This window comes from Oryzias melastigma, linkage group LG9 (assembly GCF_002922805.2).
Source record: "Oryzias melastigma strain HK-1 linkage group LG9, ASM292280v2, whole genome shotgun sequence".
NCBI classification, from domain to species: domain Eukaryota; kingdom Metazoa; phylum Chordata; class Actinopteri; order Beloniformes; family Adrianichthyidae; genus Oryzias; species Oryzias melastigma.
The window spans coordinates 22198692-22218880 of record NC_050520.1 but is presented as its reverse complement, the minus strand read 5'-3'; the positions used below and the strand labels follow the sequence as shown (position 1 = coordinate 22218880).

Sequence of the window (20189 nt, the reverse complement as noted above, 5' to 3'; positions counted from 1 at the left end):
TGGTTACAGGAGAGGGTGGGCAGCTTTCAAACGCCTCTTTAAACACATCTGTGCTTATTCCATTCAATGACGATCCTTTCGGCGTCTTCGCCTTTGCCGATGTTAATCTGGACCAAGAAGTTGCGGAGGACGTTCTATCTGTAGACGACACATCCAATTTTGCTCCTTTTACTATCCTGCGACAACAGGGCACATTTGGTGACGTTCGGGTGTCCTGGGAGGTCGTATCTGAACGCTTCCCGGAAGGTCTTCCCCTCATGGATGATCTGCTGCTTCTAGCTTCTTTCCCAGATGACGTCGAGCTCAGACCTCATTCTAGGAGACATCATTCAGCCACAGACACTTGGTTTTTCTCTGGGCTCCCTGGAGCATATGGAAGCATCGATCCTGAAGATGCTCCTGCCTCGATCGGCAACTTCACCTTCTCTGCTTGGCTGGTACCTAGACTGAACACGGATGGCTTCATCGTCTCCAAAGGAACCCAAAACGGGAGCTTTTATTATGGAGTGAAGATGCACACCAATGAGTCACACGTCACAGTTATGTTGTACTATACGGTAATAGGATCCAATAACACCCAGGTGGCCCGGGCCACTGCTGAGAAGTTCTTGGAGGAGAACACGTGGGTACATGTCATCATAACGGTGGATGATGGGATTATTGAGTTCTTCTTGGATGGAACTTCAATTCCTGGAGGCCTGAGGAGCATCAAAGGAGAAGGCATTAATGATGGTATGCTTCTTTTTGAAGGTTATTTTCACATTCTTCTTGTAATTAAGTGACTAACGTAATCCATAATTTGAATTGTTAAAGGTCACAGCATGACAAATTGTCTTTGAAACATTGAATTCTTGCTTCACTGGTCCTTTAATCGATTTATTGATAGTATTTGCTCTGCAGAGATTTGTTCAAGACCTCTACATTTACAAAAATAGTTAAAAATTATATGGATCCTATTTAGTAAAACCCAGAAATAATTCACATTTTTACTTTTATGATCCTTTTTTTATGTATAAAAGAGTTAACATAAACTTTCTTATTTAAAATGAAAAATAGTAAACTCAATTGTCACAGATTCAGAAAATCAAACAATACAAAAATATTTTTTTTCCACTAATTTTCCATAAACTAACTCGAAATTGATTTTTTGTGAGTTTTGTCTCATCATATAATTATACTATGTAATATAATAGTAATTGTTATTGAAGTCTTTTGTGTTTACTTATAATAGCATGTAACTCACATTTGTCTCTCGGTTCCTGTCTAATTGTTCTGCAATACTTGATCTACTACACGTGAGTGGCTACTTGGCCTCATCACCGCTGGATGTCGTCACTGCAGCAAGAAATTAGTCTGAATTTTTTATTTATTTTTACTAATTGAACCAGACAATAGTTAAAAATTCAGAGAAGAAACAATTCTGACACCTCCTAAATGAACTGCTGTCAGGAAAGATTTTGTTACAATAACCAGTTAATGAGAACAGATATATATATATATTTTGTCAGGCTATATACCTGCTCATTTTTTTTCTTAATTTATCTCACTTTGTGTAATTGCGGGACATGATAGGGAATGGAGGTGTAAGTGTGTTTAAATAAATAATAAGGTAGAGCTGGACCAAGGCATTTGGTTGCTTTAATCAAGACTCTGCTTGTTGTCTTTGTACATTAAAACTAAAGGAAGCACAATTGTTTTACCAAAAAAATAAAAAGAAAGAAACTTTTTAATCTTTATATTTATCTTCTTAATAAATGCTTGCACAATTGTATGCAGTAGCTACTGTATCTTCTACCTCTCTGGGCTGAAACACTTCACTGCACTGTGTGACCTTGATCTGGTTTGTTGCTTGTGTTGCTCCCTGTGTTTTCTACTTAAAACAAAAGCCTCCATCAAATATGAATCTAATCATGTGTTAGGCAAATATAATAAATAAAAAAATGTACGAACTTAAAAAAAATAAAAAAATGTATGCCTGATCATTATTTGATTAAATGAACCAAATTAAAAGTTTTTAAAAGTATTTTCAATCTTTCTATAAATGTACTAAAGCTTTGATTTGAACAGTTGAGACAAAAACTAAAAAAATAACCAAACACTTTGATTTGATATTTAAATATATATATATATATACATATATATTCATCATGGGATTTAGAGTTTACTTTATGTGGTGCAGCTTTTTGATTAGCTTCTTTATTTATGTTTATATTTTTTAGGCAACTAGTATTTGTGCTCTATAAATATTGACATAATTCTTTTTTTGGTATTTCTTCTCCAGGTCCTGCCTCAGTGTTCATAGGATCCGATCCTGAAGGCAGACAGCTCTACACTGGCCTCCTCCAGGACATCCGCTTGTACCACTCTAAGCTGAACCGCAGCCAAATCCACGAGCTCCACACTCAACCTTCTAAAACAGATCTGCGAAACATCTCCGGTTACCTGCGGTACCTTCAGGATGAGAGACAGAAATCGTTTGTGGTGGAGGTCAGGGATGACGCAGACGAGGAAGGAGAAGAGATTTTTTATCTTCAGCTGGTGGCCGTGAGCGGTGGAGCCCGTCTCCCCATTCCCAGACCCACAGCTCTCCTGCGGGTTATGAAGAGTGACAATGCCAATGGGCTGTTTGGATTCACTGGTGCCTGCATACCTGATGTAAGTGGAATAATTTAAAATGCTAAAATGCAATCTTATTTTTATACACATTTAAGTCATTTTTTCCTGTCATTTTACCTACAGAACTTTATTTTTTCTGTGCTTTACCTCATTGCTCTGCTGTTGTCAGGTCTCTGTTTTCATGTGTTTCCACAGAGACGTTCTAGCCCAGTCTTTAAAATTAAACCTGCAGGGTTATTATAAAGTCATCTCATTCATTTTCAATCAGTGTACTTTTTGTTGCCTCATCATAGAAAAATTAAGCTCTTTATTTTTCCTCAAGATTGTTTTTTTATTTTAAGGAAAGCAACTTTTTCTGTAATCTTCCTGTTTCTGGTTTCTGAATACAAAAGAAAAACAAGAATAAAAAGCACAACTATGAGCATTTTTCAAAGTTCTATTTGGAGAATTTTCAGGCACTTTTTCGAAATATATTCTACTCTCGTTTCAAAGGATGTGAATTATGAACCGATTTGAAGTTTTCCATTAAAATTTGTCCTGAAACCACACAAACGATCTCTTATTAAAACTAAATGACACAATACTGACTTTTCTTTAACCAGCAGCAAAAGTTATGCTGTGAGCATGATGAAGATAATAGGAACAGATGTAACGTAAACCCATTGACTTGTCCCTGTCCTGCTACATATTTTATCAGCCTCAATGGCTGGAGACTGAAAAGTTAGAGCACATTGGCGACCCTCTTTAGCGGGATTAGATGATTGGCGTCTCGTGTTGGGCCATCTCAGGTGGAGCGACAGCTGGTGAGGCAGCAGCAGGTTTGTCAGTGGGGGCATTCCTATAGAAGTCGATCTGAAGTTCCAGCACTGGAAATGGGAGATGTTGAGCAGCAGATGGCAAGGCTGAGAATGGGATTCCATCAGAAGCAAGGATCTTCTCTATGTTAGACTATCTAGGAATACCTTCACTGTGGTTATCAAGTGTTTTCTTTATCATTTTTTTTCACTTATTTGTGTGTTTGATAGATCGGCGATGAGGGCTCAACTATTTCTTGTGTGATCGAGCGAACTCGAGGTTCCCTGGACCACGTTTCTGTGAACTACAATGTGACACAGCTGGGCAGTGGCAGCCCTGCTGACCAAGATTTTGCTAATGCAACTGGATCAGTGCTTTTCATGCCTGGACAACGCTCTGAGGTTTGTGTGGATCCATACATGCCGGTAGAGTTTTGCACGACCAGGAGAATGTCCCTCTTAACCCATTATATCCTCAAGCATAACTTTTAAAAGGCTTTTAGGTAATGCATAAAAGTTTGATCAAGAGGTTATATATTTTCATCTTTTATAGAATGGGAAAAAAATATCAAAAATTGTGATTTTGAATTACTATTTGAATTTTTATTTAAAAAATGTTAAAAAAAAACTGTTGTTTTAGTTCAAAATATTTTATCCAGCACAAATTATCTACTTTATTTTAACTTTTCTTTCTGAAGAAGGTGCCCAACCCCTCTAAATAAATGTATTATTATAATTATAAATTAGTTTCTAAAGTCATTTTCTTAGTGATCAAAATGTTATATTTATTGCTAAACAGCTCCTCCTAGTGGTCATTTTCTCAGAGACACAGTTCAAAGTGAACGAGTAGCTATCTAGTCAAAATACTTTTGAAACTTTGCATAAATGCATTTTATAATGGCTAGACAATTAAATATATACATTTCTGACACATATGACCCCTGCAGAATGTATTTCCACGTTTGTTAAATCTTTCATTTCAGGTGCTGAATCTGCTCATTTTGGATGATAACCTCCCAGAGTTGGCAGAGTCCTTCAAGGTTGCGCTGGTGTCAGCAGAGTCCGGCGATGGGAAAGCAGGCTCCAACCCCACCAGCGGAGCAAGCATTGACCCCAATAATTCAGTTAACACTATCACCGTCACAGCTAGTGACCATCCCTATGGTACTTTGACTCTTAATAGCGCCATAAAGTATCTTTGAGTTTGTAGTTATTTTTAAAAATGAAATGAATTCTTCATTTTTTCCTGTTTTCCCTGTATTTGCTCCTTGTCTTTCCCCATTCCTCCTGGTGTAGGTCTGCTGCAGTTTCAGCCCACTCCTCCAGGAGAAGGACTGATCTCTCCAGCTTTAAAGCCAGCCAGCATAACAGTTGCAGAGGAGGATGGACTGATCCATCTACCAGTGGTCAGAGCCCAAGGCCTTCTGGGAAGTGTCATGGTAGGATTTAGGACGACCCCTTTCACAGCTTCCAGTCCAGAAGACTATGAGGTTGGTTTAACTAGTGAGTGCCAGTCACTTCACCAGTCCTGCGATAAACAACATGTTTGAAATGTTGCTCTGAGTTCTGTGTGTTTCACTGTTAGGAGGCTGAGGGGGTGTTGGAGTTTCTTCCAGGAGAGAGGTTGAAGTTCATCAATGTGTCGATCGTAGACAATCCTGTTCCTGAGCTGGATAAGATTTTCAGAGTGGAGCTCTACAGCACAGACGATAGAGGTGAGAACTATAAATCCATATTGATAAATTAATCTGTGCCATGGATTCATGTGTTTTCTTCTGAGTGGTGTTGGATTGTAGTTATTTCTATTATAATTTTACAGAATTGTTTTGAGCTTCTGTGTGTTTTCTTTGTGGTGATCTCCCCACTCCTAAGTGTGAGTCTTCTGTCCAAACTCCTTTCCATTTACCTTTTATCCTCTATTCTTCTGGTGTGATACCCCTCTGGTTGCCCTGTGTGATCCATTAGTGGATCCTTTCCTGCATAGTGAAGGGAGTGGTACTGAGGAGAGTGACTATGGCTTCCTCCCTTCATCCTTTTACCACCACGGTAAGCATTACCTTCCTTTCCTCCCGTTAGCTGTAATCTTCCTTCATTCATATGCCACCAACACATGGTGTTTGGTGCATAAAGCTGTAGCTGTGTGTGTTGGCATTTTTCATATATGTTGCTGACTCTGATGAAAAGTACTTGGAGAAACCAAACATTTGTTACAGAGGAGGGGAATTTTTTTTTTAACCACAAAAAACTTTAGTTTGTTTTCATATGTATTCCGATCAGGAAAATAATCAGATTAGCATCTGTATTGAGTACAAGATTATTAGATTTTTTCCCTCTGCTGTGTTGGATTGTTTGACTTCTCCTCAGTGCCACCAGTGAGTATTTTCAAATGGTCACCAGCATGTTCCTCTGTGCAGCCAGCTTGGGAGTTGCGTCTCGCATCACTGTCATCATCGCTGCGTCTGATGATGCCCATGGAGTGTTTCAGTTCAGTCCTACATCTCTGTCCGTTAATGGGACAGAACCTGAGGATGGATTCAACTTTGTCGTCCTGCAGGTCTGGGAAGTTCACAGTTTTGTTAATAGCAAATGTTCATCGGTTCTTGGGGATTTTTGTTACTTTTTGTTTGGTTTTCTCACAGGTGGATCGTTCTTTTGGTGACCTGTCTAATGTCACGGTGTTCTGGGAAGCTGATCCCAGCTCTGAGACGGAGCTCATCAGCAGATATGGAAACATCACCTTCAGGAAGGGGCAGACAAGAGAGAATATTACCCTCAGTGTAGCCCAGGATGAGATTCCAGAGCTGGACAAGAGCTTCACTGTATCTCTGGTTAACGTTTCACACGGTCGTCTGGGGAATAAGACATCTGCTACTTTGACAATCCTTGCTAGCGATGATCCTTATGGCGTTTTTGTTTTTACTAACGCAACGAGATTCGTTCGACTTGCTGAGGCTGACGCAACAGTTTCCCTCACCATCCAGCGACAGAGAGGTTTGATGGGCCAGGTGGGTCCATCTACTAAAGACTCTGAATCAAAACAAAACCGGTTCTGATTTGTCTTAAACACCAAGACAAAATGTTATCGAATGTTGGTAAATGTTTTAAACTTGTACATTTCACTCATTCCAAATCATGCAGGTGCGTGTCTCATATGGGACATTAAAAGAGAGCGATGAGGAGCCGTTCAGGACCCCTGGAGTGGGCCGAGCTACCGAAGGAAAGGATTTTGTTCCCCTCCTGGATTCTGTTGTGTTCTTAGCAAATCAGAGTCAAGCAAATGTCACCCTTCAAGTGCTGGACGATAATGACCCTGAAAGAGACGAGTCGATATTTGTAAGGTTGATTGATGTTCGTTTGATCCAAGGAGAGCAGGAGAGATTCAGTAAGAGCTTAAAAGATTGGCTTCTCAAAATCTGCGTTGATCACAGTCAGCTCATATGATATTTCTGTGTTTTGTCTAGTCCCCAATACCCCTTCCCTGGGCTCCAAGACTGAGATTGTATCACAGGTGATTGTGGGAGCCAGCGACGATGCCTTTGGAGTTCTCCAGCTGTCCGCCTCTGCTGTCAGTGTCGCTGAAAGCTACGTTGGACCGATCATAAATGTGACCCGCGTTGGCGGGATTTTTGCTGATGTATCCGTCAAGTTCCGAGCCGTGCCTTTAACCGCCAGAGTTAGTAAGTAAAAGTCCTGTTAGGAATCGGTGCCTTTTTAGTTCATGCCTACAAATTTGTGTGATCTTACAGGTGAGGACTACAGTGTGGCCTCGACTGATGTGGTCCTGTTAGAGGGAGAGTCCAGCAAATCTGTTCCCGTCTACGTCATTAATGACCTGGTCCCTGAGTTGGAGGAGACCTTTATCGTTGAGTTGATCAATCAAACGACTGGAGGAGCTATGCTAGGAGAGTTGACACGTGCCATCATAACCATACTGCCTTCTGATGACCCGTTTGGTGCCTTTGGTTAGTCTCAATCCCCCAAGAGCACGTCAAAGTTTCTGCTCAGTTTACTTTTTCAGTTTTTAAAGACTTCTTTTCTTTATTTTGAATCTACTCAGTCTTCCAGGCTGCTCCAATAACAGTAGAGGAGCCTGAGTCCAACTCTGTGGTGGTCACTCTTCCCATCGTGCGCAACGCTGGTACCATTGGGTCAGTGACAGTGAAATGGCAGGCAACTGTTAATGGGAAATTAGCAGTGGGGGATATCAGACCAACATCAGGAGAGGTGAAATTTGATCCTGCAGAGACTATTAAGACGCTCAGAGTGGAGATTTTGGCTGACGATTTACCTGAAATCACTGAGGTGAGGAGTTGTACTAGAAAAGACCAATAGATTGTATTTCACTCATCCACACTTTTCTTTTAATGTTAATTTTTGTCGTTTCAGATTATTAAAGTTGAGCTAACAGAAGCTTCTAATGGAGGCAACCTGGGAGCTGATAAATCGGTTAACATTATAGTGCCTGCCAATGACAACCCCCACGGAACAGTTTACTTTGATCAGTCGGTGTATCGGGTTCAGGAGCCACTGGAAGGTGTTTATAGAGCCAATATTACTGTCCGGAGAAGGTATATCTGAGCAAACTCACTTGTTTTATTTTAATATTTTGCTCTTTTTAACCCGGTTTTGTCAATATTGTCTGTCATCAGAGGTGGATACTTTGGCCGTTTGATGATCATGTACAACACCTCTGAGATCGACGTTGTTGGTTTGGCTCAAGCCAATAACCAGAATCTGTTGATGTACTATGACTCTCCAAAGCCTGGCAGACCAGCCAGTGGTCTGATGACTGTTAACATCACAGGCCAAGGAGAGCCTGTGGCTGCGTGTGCTGCAGCCTGCCTGAGACAGCAGGCCTGTCAGGCTTTCTCTGTTTCTTCTGCCACGACGCCACCGCAATGCACATGGGTGACCTCAGGGGCCGAGCAGCTGACCTCTACCTCGCAGGTTTCTACCTACATTAAAAATGGGACTGCCACTGCTGTCTTGTTTAGTGCCAAAGCGGTGGCGGGGAGTGATTATACTCCTGTGGTTGCTCAAAGTGCCTTCATGGAGGACGGATCTGGGGTTGCTAACCTCACTGTCCTGATTTTAACCGACACTTTTCCTGAAATGGATGAGAGCTTCTCGATACAGATATTAAAGGTAAATCCATTTTGCTCTTAATCTCATTTAAAGAAACGTACATTGACAGTTAATACCAACCTTTTACCCTGTGTTGTTTAAAAGGCAGAACTGGTAAATTTGACGGTGCCACAGAAGAACCTGCCTTCCATTGGTCAGCCGGACAAGGCTCTAGTCACTATAGGAATAAACGGAGATGCGTTTGGAGTGTTCTTAATCTACAGCATCAATCCTAACGCCACCAATGACGGACTCTTCCTAGAGGTTCGAGAAGAACCCAGAGTTTCAGTGACTCTGGTTATTGAGAGGAGAGGAGGAAATCTAGGCACTGTGACTGTTGAGTGGAAATTTGTTGGTGGGAAAGCTACACCAGATTCAGACTTCATAGGGACCGGAGGAACTCTGGTCTTTGATGGTTTGTTACATGCAGCATTTTTTTTAATCTTCAAGTATTGTCTGGTTATCATTAACTAATGTGCCCCCATCATTTTCCTCTTGTCTTTAGGTGGTCTAAAGAAAACCATACAGATAGAAATCAAAGATGACGAAGAGCCAGAGGACAATGAGAGCCTCATGATTGGCCTCGTCAGCACGGCAGGAGGAAGTCGAATTCTGCCCAGCTCTGATACTGTAACCATAGTAATACTGGCAAATGATCACGTGGCGGGGATAGTGGGATTCCACTCAGCTTCACGTTCTGTTATCGCTAGAGAAGGTGAGTGCTGCACCACAGCTGCACCGGGTTTACATGTTATATATGCTTCTTAAAATCCAAGGCTGGTGTGAGGAGGAAGATCACAGGTGAAGGATTTTGAAGGCAACATGAATTAAACACTGACATTAGTGTTTTCTGTAATCTGTAGCTTTTGCAGAAAGACAGAAAGTGATTACAGTGGCCGACATGCCTCACATAAATGCAAAGGACACAACAAGATGACAAAATGGTAGATGGCGTATACTTGTATAGCACTTTGTACCCTCCTTCGAGGGCCCAAAGCCCCATTCACGCACACATTCACACACTGGTGGTGGCAAAAGCTGAAGAACAACGACAAACGACAAAACTAAACGTTAAATAGCTACCTGCCAAACGTAACTTTACTTAGCATTAGTCAAAAAGCGTTAGACACATTTATCACTATGTGGACTACAGACTAAATTAAAAACTTCAGACAAACGTAGATTACAAACAAATCTCATACAAATCACGTTCCTCTCAAAAAGCACCAATAGCTTGAAACTGATGCCTTTTGTCGTCGTGTTGTTGGCTATTGTCATCATGTTTTGGCCTTTGTCGTTGTGTTGTCAGTTTTTGTCGTCATGCTTCTATCTTTGTCGTTGTGCTTCCATTTGTGTTGTCGTGCTTCCACTTTTGTCATTATGTTGTGCCTTTTGCATTTATGTGAGCCATTTCAGCCGTAGTGCTTTGGCTTTTGTCGTCGTGTTGTTGGCTATTGTCATCACGCTTTGGCCTTTGTTGTTGTGCTTCCGCTTTTCTCGTTGTCTTTTGTTTTTTGCATTTATGTGAGCAGTATCGGCCACTGTAACTGATGAATCAAAATCTCCAAAAAAATTCAAGAAAAAGAAACATTAAAAATAATAAAATTAGATAGTTATGAACTGTAAAAAGGGATTTTTGGCTAAAAGGACACATATAACATCAACAAGTGGATGAACATTCTCATTTGGGTTTCTTGCAATAAAGCCTGCTAAAACACAAACACAGCTTCAACAAAGCCAAAGGGCAAACAGAGTATACACCAATGACAGTTATTTTGATCTATACCGATAAATGATGATAATACACTTTTGTTTGTGTGGAAAACATTTGCATTTTGTTGAAATTTCTTGACCTTGTGTAGTGGGTTCCTTCAGGGATGTGAAAAGGATTTGGAAGATGTTTTTTGATAACACCCCAAATGTTATCATCCTGCTAGAAGTAAATGTGTTTTTCACACTATCATTAATGTTATTCAGTAAATACAATGTGAAAAAAATATTTTATACTTGTGGTACTTCCACTTACTAACTTTCTAGTTATACATTAAAGGCGATGCAGGGTGAAGGTGCTTGAGAGACACTCATGAATGTGTTGGTTCCTGAGAATTGAACTATAATCTTTCATCAGCGGATGACTCTGTCATTTACTAGAATTTCACAAAAATGCTGCTTCTCTTATATCATGTAATATATTTACTGATGCAAATGTTTGCTTTTCTATCATTTTCATTTCCAGGAGAAAGCCTGTCCTTGCTAGTGTTGAGATCTGCCCCCGGTTTGGGAAATGTCTCCGTCGACTGGACTATTCAAGGCCCGCTGACTCACCGAACCTTCACTCAAACTTCAGGAACCCTCTTCTTCACCAAGGTCAAATACGGCCTGCTTATTTCCTCATTTTTTAATCATTCTTGCACGTTAGGGAGGTGCATTGTTGTGATTCTGAGTGTGGCTAAAGATTTGAGTTACAAAGTTTAAACCAAGTTGTCAAAAGTTGCAACTGTGCTGTATTTCTCACAGGGCCAACTCAATGAAACCATAGTTCTGCAGCTCCTTGAAGATGCCACACCGGAGGACAAAGATGAATACAGAGTTTTACTCTCTAACATAAAAACATTTGGTAAAAAGCATTTCCCCTTAATAGATCACTATAAGAGAGTCCATTTGAAAGAAATGTAAATAGATGAGAATAATTCTCTCTGACCTTCATTCAGGTGTGGCAGTGACAGGCCATGCTGCACTGGATGTTCAAGGCAGGGAAGCAGTGGTCACTGTGGACATCAGCGATCAGCCTTATGGACTGCTAACCATAGCCCCATCCTCTGTCAGGGTGACCACAGAAGAACACGCCCAAATTATATACATCTACATCAACAGGGAGTTTGGGACGTCAGGTCTGTAGGTTTCAGTAAGAATGAAATAGCTGAAAAAAAAGTCAACTTCTTTGTGATCCTGTACTTAATAACTGAAACGCCACTCAAATGTGCGTATGCAGGAGCGGTAAATATCACCTATGAAGTAAGGAGAGGCTCTCTACAAAACCTGACTCAGGTGGAAGGTGCCCTTGCAGACCCAGGGCTGGATTTCATCTCTGGCATCGGGTCTGTCCTCCTCCAGGATGGACAAACTTCCATAGGCATCCCAGTAACTATACTGGAGGTAAAATAAGGAATGTTTCAATGTTTTCAACTATTTCTGCTTATTAAATATGAAAAGAATTGTATCATGCAGCAAATTCATTTAAAATTAGTTGTGTTTTTGACAGGAAAAGTTTAAAAAGATGGTGTTTGTACTAACTTTAGTATGATTTGTTGGATGGTAATAATTTAAGTTTTCTAATCTTTTAGGATGACCTTCCAGAACTGCAAGAATTCTTCTTGGTGAACATAACATCAGCAGTTCTCATCACAACCCTCACTACAGCTCCTCAACTAGGTAATAATAAGCAGAAAGGCCTGCACAAAGTATGCAATCTAATTAAATGACTATGTTTTGTCTTTTTTTTTTTGATTTTCAGAAAAATTATAACATTTCTGTTGTTTGTATTGTGTTGAAAGCAATCGCTTTTTCTCTTTTCCATCTAAAATGTATTTTTATGTGTTCTGGTTGATGAGCAGAGGTTGTGTATTGCACTTTGCCAGGTAAAATGGATATTTGTGTGCTTGCGAGGTTTGCTTTAAATCTCTTGTAGGTTGCTTCACGCTGTTATTGTTTCCGCCATTCAAAATGAACATCGCCAGGCTTGTAGTAGTAGTAGTTCTGCTTATTCCTCGTAGAGTACTCCAAACCACAGTCCCAGTTTATGAATGGGAAACTTAAAATAGTGATGAGTAGACAGAATACTACAGTGCGGCGCTCAGAGGTTCCCAGAATACTGTCAGCCGTCTGCCCGGAAGGCACAGGGAACATATTGCCTCTCTTTTGGCAGCCGTCACCTTGTGGCTTGGAGGGTTGGACTGATGCTTTCTATGATGGAGGAAGCCTGGGGATTTAGTGGCAGCAATTGCCCTGTGTGGCGAGGAGAGAGGAAGCCAAACTAAACCCACTGCTGGCCTCCTGGTGTCTTGGATGTAGAGTCAAAAGGAGAGGACTGTTGAAGGGAACCATAAATCAGTCCACCCAAAAAGCCCGCTTGGCTGCGCAGCCACCCAGATCTTTTACAGGAGAGCCTTCCTTGTTGTAATCAAGTTCTTAAATGTGGCATGACTAGAAACTAGAACCTCTCAGTTTTTCCTCGCACAACTAACTCTACCGCTTAGTCTGAACAAAGTGTCCGTCTACACTAGTGAAAACAATCAAAACCTTCTCACTGCTATCACTTGTTTGATCTGCTCTTCAGATACTCAGGGTTTGGTTGCAGAAGTCAGCATCGCCGCCAATGATGGAATTCGAGGGGTCATTGAATGGACACACACCATGTAAGAGAAACATCCATCACAACTTTTTTTCATATGATAATAACATAATCTAATGTTCTTTTTTGTGGAATGTGTTCTGTTTGTAGGTTTGAAGTGAATGAAACAATAGGAGCAGTCACACTCGTGGCCTTCAGGAACAAGGGGACGTATGGAAACGTCTCTCTGTTGTTCTTCACTCAGAACTTAGAAGCTGAACAGGGCTTGGACTACAATAGCAGTGAAACGGTTAGTCATAGCTGCTATTCATATAGGCCACATGCAAAATCTGTAAAGATGTAAATATAAGGAAAACAGACGTGGGTGGAGTGCTTATTATTGTTACTTTAAATCAAAGAAGGCATGGCGTTTTCTAATTAAAACCACCTTTTTCCAACAGGTGCTTCATTTTGTGGATGGAGAAAGGCACAAATTTGTGGAAGTTCAAATACTTGATGACACGATCCCTGAAGGACCTGAACGATTCCAACTCATCCTGTCTAAGCCCTCCCCTGGACTGGAGCTTGGCACAAATACCACAGGTAGACAAAAATCTAAATGAAAAATATTAAAATAAAAGTAAGTATAATTTAAGAAAAAAAGTAATTTGAAATTTAGCTCCAGAATAATTAAAATACATTATAATCTATGGTTTGAACAATTGAAGTAAATATACGTATTTTTGTTTCAGCAATAATCACGGAATAATTTTTTCACAGTGACAAACACCTAAACAGCTGTGAAATTTTAGCACTAAAATTAGTTTTTATATCAACTAAATTTGCTAGATTTAGTCTCACAGTTTAATTTTTTTTTAATAAGGACTGATATTTTCTCATTTCGTAGCAACTGTGACCATCCTGGCCAGCGATGATGGACACGGTGTCCTCTCCTTCAACACGAGCACTCACTTCCTCCTTCGAGAGCCCACCTCTGTGTCAGGGCTAAGCTACAGCGTGGCCAACCTTTATGTGATCCGCAACCCAGAGAAGGGCACGTTTGGCTCTGTGTCGGTTCAGTTTACCATCACTGATGCTAATGGCAGTTTAGCAGAGGGTGACCTGATGCCCACGCAGGGGTTTTTGGTTCTGGAAGATGGGGAACGGTTTAAGGTAAGAGAATAGTTAAGAAAATAGTTAAATGTTTTTTATTTTATTTATTTAGCAGTCAAATGTGTTGTTGTTTTAGATGCTGGAGATCAGGGCAATTCTGGATGCTGAGCCTGAGGGAAATGAAACCTTCACAGTGACTCTTTTCAACCCAACTGGAGGTGCTCGCCTTGACGGTCAACTCCAGACTTTCATAACCGTCTTGGAAAATGTAGCTCCGTCTGGCTTGTTCCGAATCGGACCCACACTCAACAGGTCTCAAAAACATCTTAACCTTTGTAGTTTAGGTCATAGTTGTTGTAAAAGTGGCCATAAAAATTGTATTTGCATTTGGAAAAATGCTCGAGCTAATAGTGATTGTGGGTTTTCTGTGCAGAACCAGTGCAGTTGTACTTGCTGATGAAGGGGGCAGAGCTGTCTTCCTCACCGTATCTCGCAGTAACGGTCTGAATTCTGCTGTCAGCGTGGAGTGGGAGATGCAGTCCAACACAGCTACAGCTGCTGGTGAGATCACTAAGCTTTCAAGAAACCCTAAAGTTCTGAAATCTTCTTCCTTCCTATTTTCTGTTCTTTAGATATTCTCTTTTATTTTAATTTTAACTCACATTTTCTCTTCCTTGCAGCTGGTCCCTTTCCAGTTTTAGGCTTGTACCAGAGCTTTGAGGACAATCCCACATCTGCTTGGTGCACACTTCCAGAAAAGCATTCCTATTTAGCTCTGAGACTGGATAAAAGACCTGTGATTGGATCCTCCTATACTTTAGCTACGCTATATCAATGGCAGGGCGTTTTTGTGCCAATAGAGGTAAAACTAGTGTCTGATGACTGTATATGTTGGAGTTTATTGTAAAAAATGTTAATGATCAAGTCCACTGTCAAGCTTAAGATCTCTGTTTTGGTTCTTTAAGTCTATTAGGATTCAAGACCCTGCGACATGCGTTGGATTTGCAATGAATGGCTCCACATACATTGGGATTACACATGGGGGGCCCCCTTTCTTCCCTGCAGCCAACCTCAGCATCTTCAAATTGAAGACGGACTTGAATATTACACTGGCGAGTGTTTTCCCACATGCCTTTTTTTTTTAGCAATGCTCATCTTTTTGGTGGTTTGATTGTGAAATCTTTTGATTCCTTTAGGAGCAAACTTTGGGTGTTGAAGCTCTGGATGTAAAACACCTGTCCATTGAAGGCAGATATTTTCTCATAGCTTCAAGCCAGGTAATACAGACAGTTTTAATTAACTGATTCAATTTTAAAAAATGAAGGTTTTTCAAAAAATAAGACATTTCTTCAATCTTTTTCAGATTTTTGTTTGGACTGGCAGCTCCTTTACGCTTCACCAGACTTTGAACTTTAGGCAGGATATCCTCCATGTCACTCCTTTCACTCGGGCAGATGTTCCCTTCCTAATAGTGTGCATTGACAGCCAGAATGTGAGCTGTCAGCTGCTTCAGTGGACCAGTGGAAGGTTTCAAAATGCAAAGTCTCTGCAGCTCAACGGCAGAGTCAGACAGGTGGAGGCCGTCGCCACAAAAACAGAGGAAATCCTTCTGCTGATTGCTACTGAAGGTGATTTCATTTCCATCAGTATTTAATTAAATGTCATAGTTGTTACCATTTTGGTTGAATTTCAGGAAACTGATTCATCTTTAAATAATCCCCATTAGCAACTTGGACAGAAGAACAAGAGAAAAAGTTTCATTTTTGTTAAACAAAGAAACCTCACATGTTCGTGTACGATGGTCTAAACAGGCTGTGGTTGGAAACTTCTTCTGAATTATACAAACAAAATGGTAAAAAGGCAAATAGAAACTGTATTTTTTCCTTCAACATCATTGTTAACGCAGATAGGTCTATTGTTTAAAGTGTGTGAGCTTGCAAAACTTTTTGCTCAGGTCTGTTTACTTAGAAGGCCTCAGCTTGGAGCACAGCCAAGCCACAAGGACTCAGAGGTTGTAATTTGTCAGTATCAGGCGGGTTATTTAAGAAAGTGGTTACATAAACTTATTATTTTGGCAAGAGTAAAAAAATGCAATGTTCCACTGTTTTAGTAATCTTGTTTTTTGTTTTTCCTTTAGGCCTCTCTCCATCCTGTGAGGTGCTACTATGGAGCTCAGGCAAACCTTCACCTCAGCTTCATCAGTCTATTCCTCATCCTGGCCTCACATCCATTCACTCTTTTACCATTTCTTCTGGAATCAGTCAGTGGAACTCATTTAACAGGAATAGAAATTCAAATGTACAACCTCGTATAATTTTTGTCTTTTTTCTCTTGTAGCTTATCTCCTGCTAGCTGGAGTAAATGGTTCATCTTTCTACTCCTGGAGGTCTGATTCCTCCTTGTTCTCTGTGGTCCTCAGAGGCCCAAAAGCCTATAGCTTCCTCTCTTTCATGGTGCCGTCCTTCAACGCTACAAAGGTCCTCTTGGCAGCTACTGAGGAGACCGGCTCCACTATTTATGAATTCACTTTTGTCTCAAACCAGTCTGATTTCATACCAAGGTATCTAGCATGTCAACATAATAATAGGAGCTCAAATCACATTGATAACTTTCTGTGTTTTCTTTTGCTTCCTCACATAAAGTTCTGGTGAGCTGTACTTTGCACCAGGTGACAGGGAGATGGAAATAGCCGTGAATGTCTTAGATGACGACGTTCCCGAGATTGAGGAGTATTTCCAAGTCAAGCTGAAGAACCCGAAGGGCGGGGCTGAGATTGGGTTTGGCGGTCAGGTGACTGTTGTTGTGCCAACCAACGATGATGCTTATGGAGTCATTGGTTTTGCTCAGGTGGAGTGGACAACATGTTTCAGTCAAAGTGGATTTTAAAGCGTTATGGTGTTTATTTTTTATTTATTTATTTTGCAGGATTCTCTTAATTTTGAGGTGGAGGAGTTGCAGGAAAACAATCAGATTTCACTCACTGTGGAGAGGAATAGAGGGACTTTTGGCAGATTGACTGTTCACTGGGCTGCCAATGGCAGTTTAGCTGACATTTACCCCACTTCAGGAGTAGTGAGTAACCTGTACAACACAAAACCAAGACCGAAGTATTTGTTCAATCAGAAAATGGTAATCTTTCGTCACAGGTAACGTTCTCAGAAGGTCAAAGATTGGCCATCATCTCTCTGGCTGTGATAGCAGATGGTTTCCCAGAGCTGAGAGAGAGCGTCACCATCACTCTCATGGATGTTACCACTGTAGGTCTTCAGGATCTACGAAACGCCGCAGTCATTGACAAGCACCTGTCTCGGGCGCTATTCACCATCTTACCAAACGGGTCTCCATATGGTGTGATTGGATGGCATCTGGACTCCCAGTTCACTCTAACACAAGAACCACAGAGTAAGAGATTTATTGAATCAAATCATTTAAATGCTAAGAAATCTTAAAACTCCAGATGGAAAAAAACTGCTAGAAATTAGTAATTAATTAATTGTAAAATGCAAACATTGTGATTTCCTGAGAGAATAAATGAAGCGCACCTTTGTGCAAGATATGAAGCATTTGTATTTTGTTTGAGACTGAAGTATTGTCCCCTCACATAGTTTCTCCCCCACACTTGTTTTTTTTTAACAGTTTGTTGCTTAATTTCCATCTTTTTCTCATTTTATTTTTTATATCAAGTTAATACTTTTCTCATTTGCAGGGACTCCAGTCAATGTTAGTCTGACCATTGTGAGAGAGCAGGGCTCCTCAGGCGATGTGGCCATCTATTACCAGACCGGCCCAGCTCTGTACCAGCCCCCATCCAATCAGGCCACCGCAGGAGAGGACTACATCGCCAAAACTGACAGCATCATCATGGTTAACGGTGCCACTGTAGCCCTAATCACTGTTACTATTTTGCCTGTGAGGATGTTTGGCAATCTAAAAATTCAATGAGTCTGGGATATTATTTGTGTTTTTGTTGTTGTAATTGCACTTTTATGTGTTTTAAGGATGACATCCCAGAGCTGTCAGAGAGTTTACTGGTGAACATCACAGGAGTGGAGTTAGTGAAAGGTTTGGGTGGAGCTGGGCAGCCCACTCTGAAAAGGACAGGAATGGAAGTTGCAGAGATCACCATCCAGGAGAATGATGACCCTCGAGGGGTTCTTCAGCTCAACGTTTCTGAGGTATGAGCAGAAATATTCCAACGTGAAAGCGATAAATGCTTTGATGTTGTGTAAAACATTATAATACTGTATTTTTAATGATAAAACTGTCTTTTCTAGGATTTTCCTGGAAGGGTGTTGGCCTATGAGATGCCACCACCAAACAACATCTTTAATCTGCCTGTGGTGCGACTCGGTGGTCGAACTGGAAGGCTGGTCGTGTACTGGGAGGCTGCTCCAATCACTGCTGATCTTAATGACTTCACCCCTCTGTCAGGAAATGTCACCTTTCAAGACGGACAAGTAAAGCATCAATAAATACCAAAGCTAACCACAAAATGAAAACGTTTTAATTAGGGGTGTATATTGGCAATAGTCTGGCGATATGATACGTTTCATGATATGCATCTCACGATTCAATACATATCGTGATATATCCCAAGACTGTACCAGAACAGTTTTTTACTTTTTTATGACTTGGAAAAAAACTCTGAATAGACCTATCTTGTTAATAAAATCGTAAAAATCGTAAAAATATTTAATTTAATGATTACAACGCTAAGCCCTGCAACTATGTTTGGTCATAAATTCATAATTAAATATCTTTTTGTCAATATTTTAAATCGATACAAATATCGGCAAATGAAATATCACAATATATTGCCAAATCGATTTGTCCCCACACCTTTGCGCTGAAATAGCCTCAATTTGTGCCTTTTATCGCCTGTAGAGAGAAGCCTTTATATCCATCACCATCTTGGATGATGAACAAGTTGAGGCCACGGAGACATTCACAGTGACTTTGCTGCGCGTGATTGGCGGGGCTCGCCTCGGACAGATGACCTCTGTGACCATCAGTATTCCAGCCAACGACTCACCTCTCGGACGCTTTGGATTCCAACACCTGGAGGTGAGTCATTTAAAAAAACAACATAATTATTAAACCACTACCAAAACTAGGTCTCATAATTTATGATAGTTTATTACATTTTTAAATGTCATATTCATATTTGTTTCATTTGGGTTCATCTGTTCTAAAAAATAGTTGTGTTACAAATCCACAGGTGCTGATCAGTGAGCCAGAGTTTGTGGATGATCCTGCTGCTGTGGCAACTCTAACGGTGCTGCGAAGTGCAGGAGGTGAAGGTTCAGTGACACTCACGTGGAAACTGGAGGACAGTGCAGTAGATGACCTTTCACCTGTTAACGGCACTCTCGTTTTCAACCAGGTATGGGTGGAAAATGGGTGTTTTTGTGCTACTTTTATTTTTGCAAATTTTTTCCTCAACTATTACCAAACAATTATAATACCTTAATTTATAAAGCACTTTAATACAAACTAAGAGTCAAAGTTATAAATAGTTAAAGCTCACATTATTAAAAAATAAAAAATAAAAAAGCAATTAATTAATATATAAATAAAAACAATGAAACTCTTTAGAGCAAGGAGAATAAATTCTCATGTTGGACCAAATGTTTGACAATAAAAATGAGTTTTAAAGTGAATTTAGACGATTACTCTTTTTTTATTTTTCAGACTGAGTCTATGAAGACGTTTGTGATCAGGGCCCTTGCTGACAATGTTCTTGAAGGGGAGGAACATTTCACTCTGAGGCTGTCTCCTGCAGACAGTGGTGCCATCATAGATCCTATAAATGGTTTGGTGACCATCACCATCAAAGCAGACAAGGCAGCACTTGGGATTATAGGAATAGCTGACTCATCTAGAAATATCTTCATCGGAGAACCTCAGGGAAATTACACCGGCAGTGCCACAGTCAGGTGAGAGAAATTCCATGTCGTCTCATTACCTTTATAAATAAATGAAGGTGAATGTTTACCTGTGTTGATTCTCTTCAGCATTTTGCGAGGACCTGGTGTGTTTGGAGAGGTGCAGGTATACTGGAACATCACTCCAGCTGTGGCTTCTGAATTTGAAAAAAGCTCTGGAACTGTGACCATGACAGATGGACAGTCGTCAGCCAACATAACTTTAAAGGTTTGTAATGAAAGGGAAATCTTTAAAACTGTTATCTATTTATCTATTCACCTTGGAAT

The 20189-nt window shown here is 40.5% G+C and overlaps 1 protein-coding gene across 3 annotated transcripts in view; it reads left to right on the top strand.

Annotated features, from left to right (window-relative positions):
* adgrv1 (adhesion G protein-coupled receptor V1) overlaps nt 1-20189 on the top strand; it is a 93257-nt gene that overhangs the window by 25246 nt on the left and 47822 nt on the right. For all 3 annotated transcript variants that reach the window (XM_024275121.2, XM_036213592.1, XM_036213593.1), the window contains 44 exons: nt 10-732; nt 2282-2655; nt 3642-3812; nt 4394-4574; nt 4707-4900; nt 4996-5125; nt 5376-5456; nt 5825-5964; nt 6050-6415; nt 6549-6792; nt 6872-7087; nt 7157-7372; nt 7468-7712; nt 7797-7978; nt 8060-8555; nt 8640-8949; nt 9040-9249; nt 10771-10901; nt 11052-11151; nt 11246-11425; nt 11527-11690; nt 11879-11966; nt 12871-12949; nt 13036-13174; nt 13326-13467; nt 13772-14037; nt 14114-14289; nt 14411-14538; nt 14658-14839; nt 14943-15089; nt 15174-15254; nt 15341-15605; nt 16115-16237; nt 16315-16537; nt 16620-16824; nt 16903-17049; nt 17124-17379; nt 17684-17886; nt 17976-18152; nt 18252-18434; nt 18862-19041; nt 19196-19360; nt 19669-19913; nt 19992-20130. In XM_024275121.2, the coding sequence (XP_024130889.1) occupies nt 10-732; nt 2282-2655; nt 3642-3812; nt 4394-4574; nt 4707-4900; nt 4996-5125; nt 5376-5456; nt 5825-5964; nt 6050-6415; nt 6549-6792; nt 6872-7087; nt 7157-7372; nt 7468-7712; nt 7797-7978; nt 8060-8555; nt 8640-8949; nt 9040-9249; nt 10771-10901; nt 11052-11151; nt 11246-11425; nt 11527-11690; nt 11879-11966; nt 12871-12949; nt 13036-13174; nt 13326-13467; nt 13772-14037; nt 14114-14289; nt 14411-14538; nt 14658-14839; nt 14943-15089; nt 15174-15254; nt 15341-15605; nt 16115-16237; nt 16315-16537; nt 16620-16824; nt 16903-17049; nt 17124-17379; nt 17684-17886; nt 17976-18152; nt 18252-18434; nt 18862-19041; nt 19196-19360; nt 19669-19913; nt 19992-20130 (8993 nt within the window). The remainder of the gene's footprint in view (nt 1-9; nt 733-2281; nt 2656-3641; nt 3813-4393; nt 4575-4706; nt 4901-4995; nt 5126-5375; nt 5457-5824; nt 5965-6049; nt 6416-6548; nt 6793-6871; nt 7088-7156; nt 7373-7467; nt 7713-7796; nt 7979-8059; nt 8556-8639; nt 8950-9039; nt 9250-10770; nt 10902-11051; nt 11152-11245; nt 11426-11526; nt 11691-11878; nt 11967-12870; nt 12950-13035; nt 13175-13325; nt 13468-13771; nt 14038-14113; nt 14290-14410; nt 14539-14657; nt 14840-14942; nt 15090-15173; nt 15255-15340; nt 15606-16114; nt 16238-16314; nt 16538-16619; nt 16825-16902; nt 17050-17123; nt 17380-17683; nt 17887-17975; nt 18153-18251; nt 18435-18861; nt 19042-19195; nt 19361-19668; nt 19914-19991; nt 20131-20189) is intronic.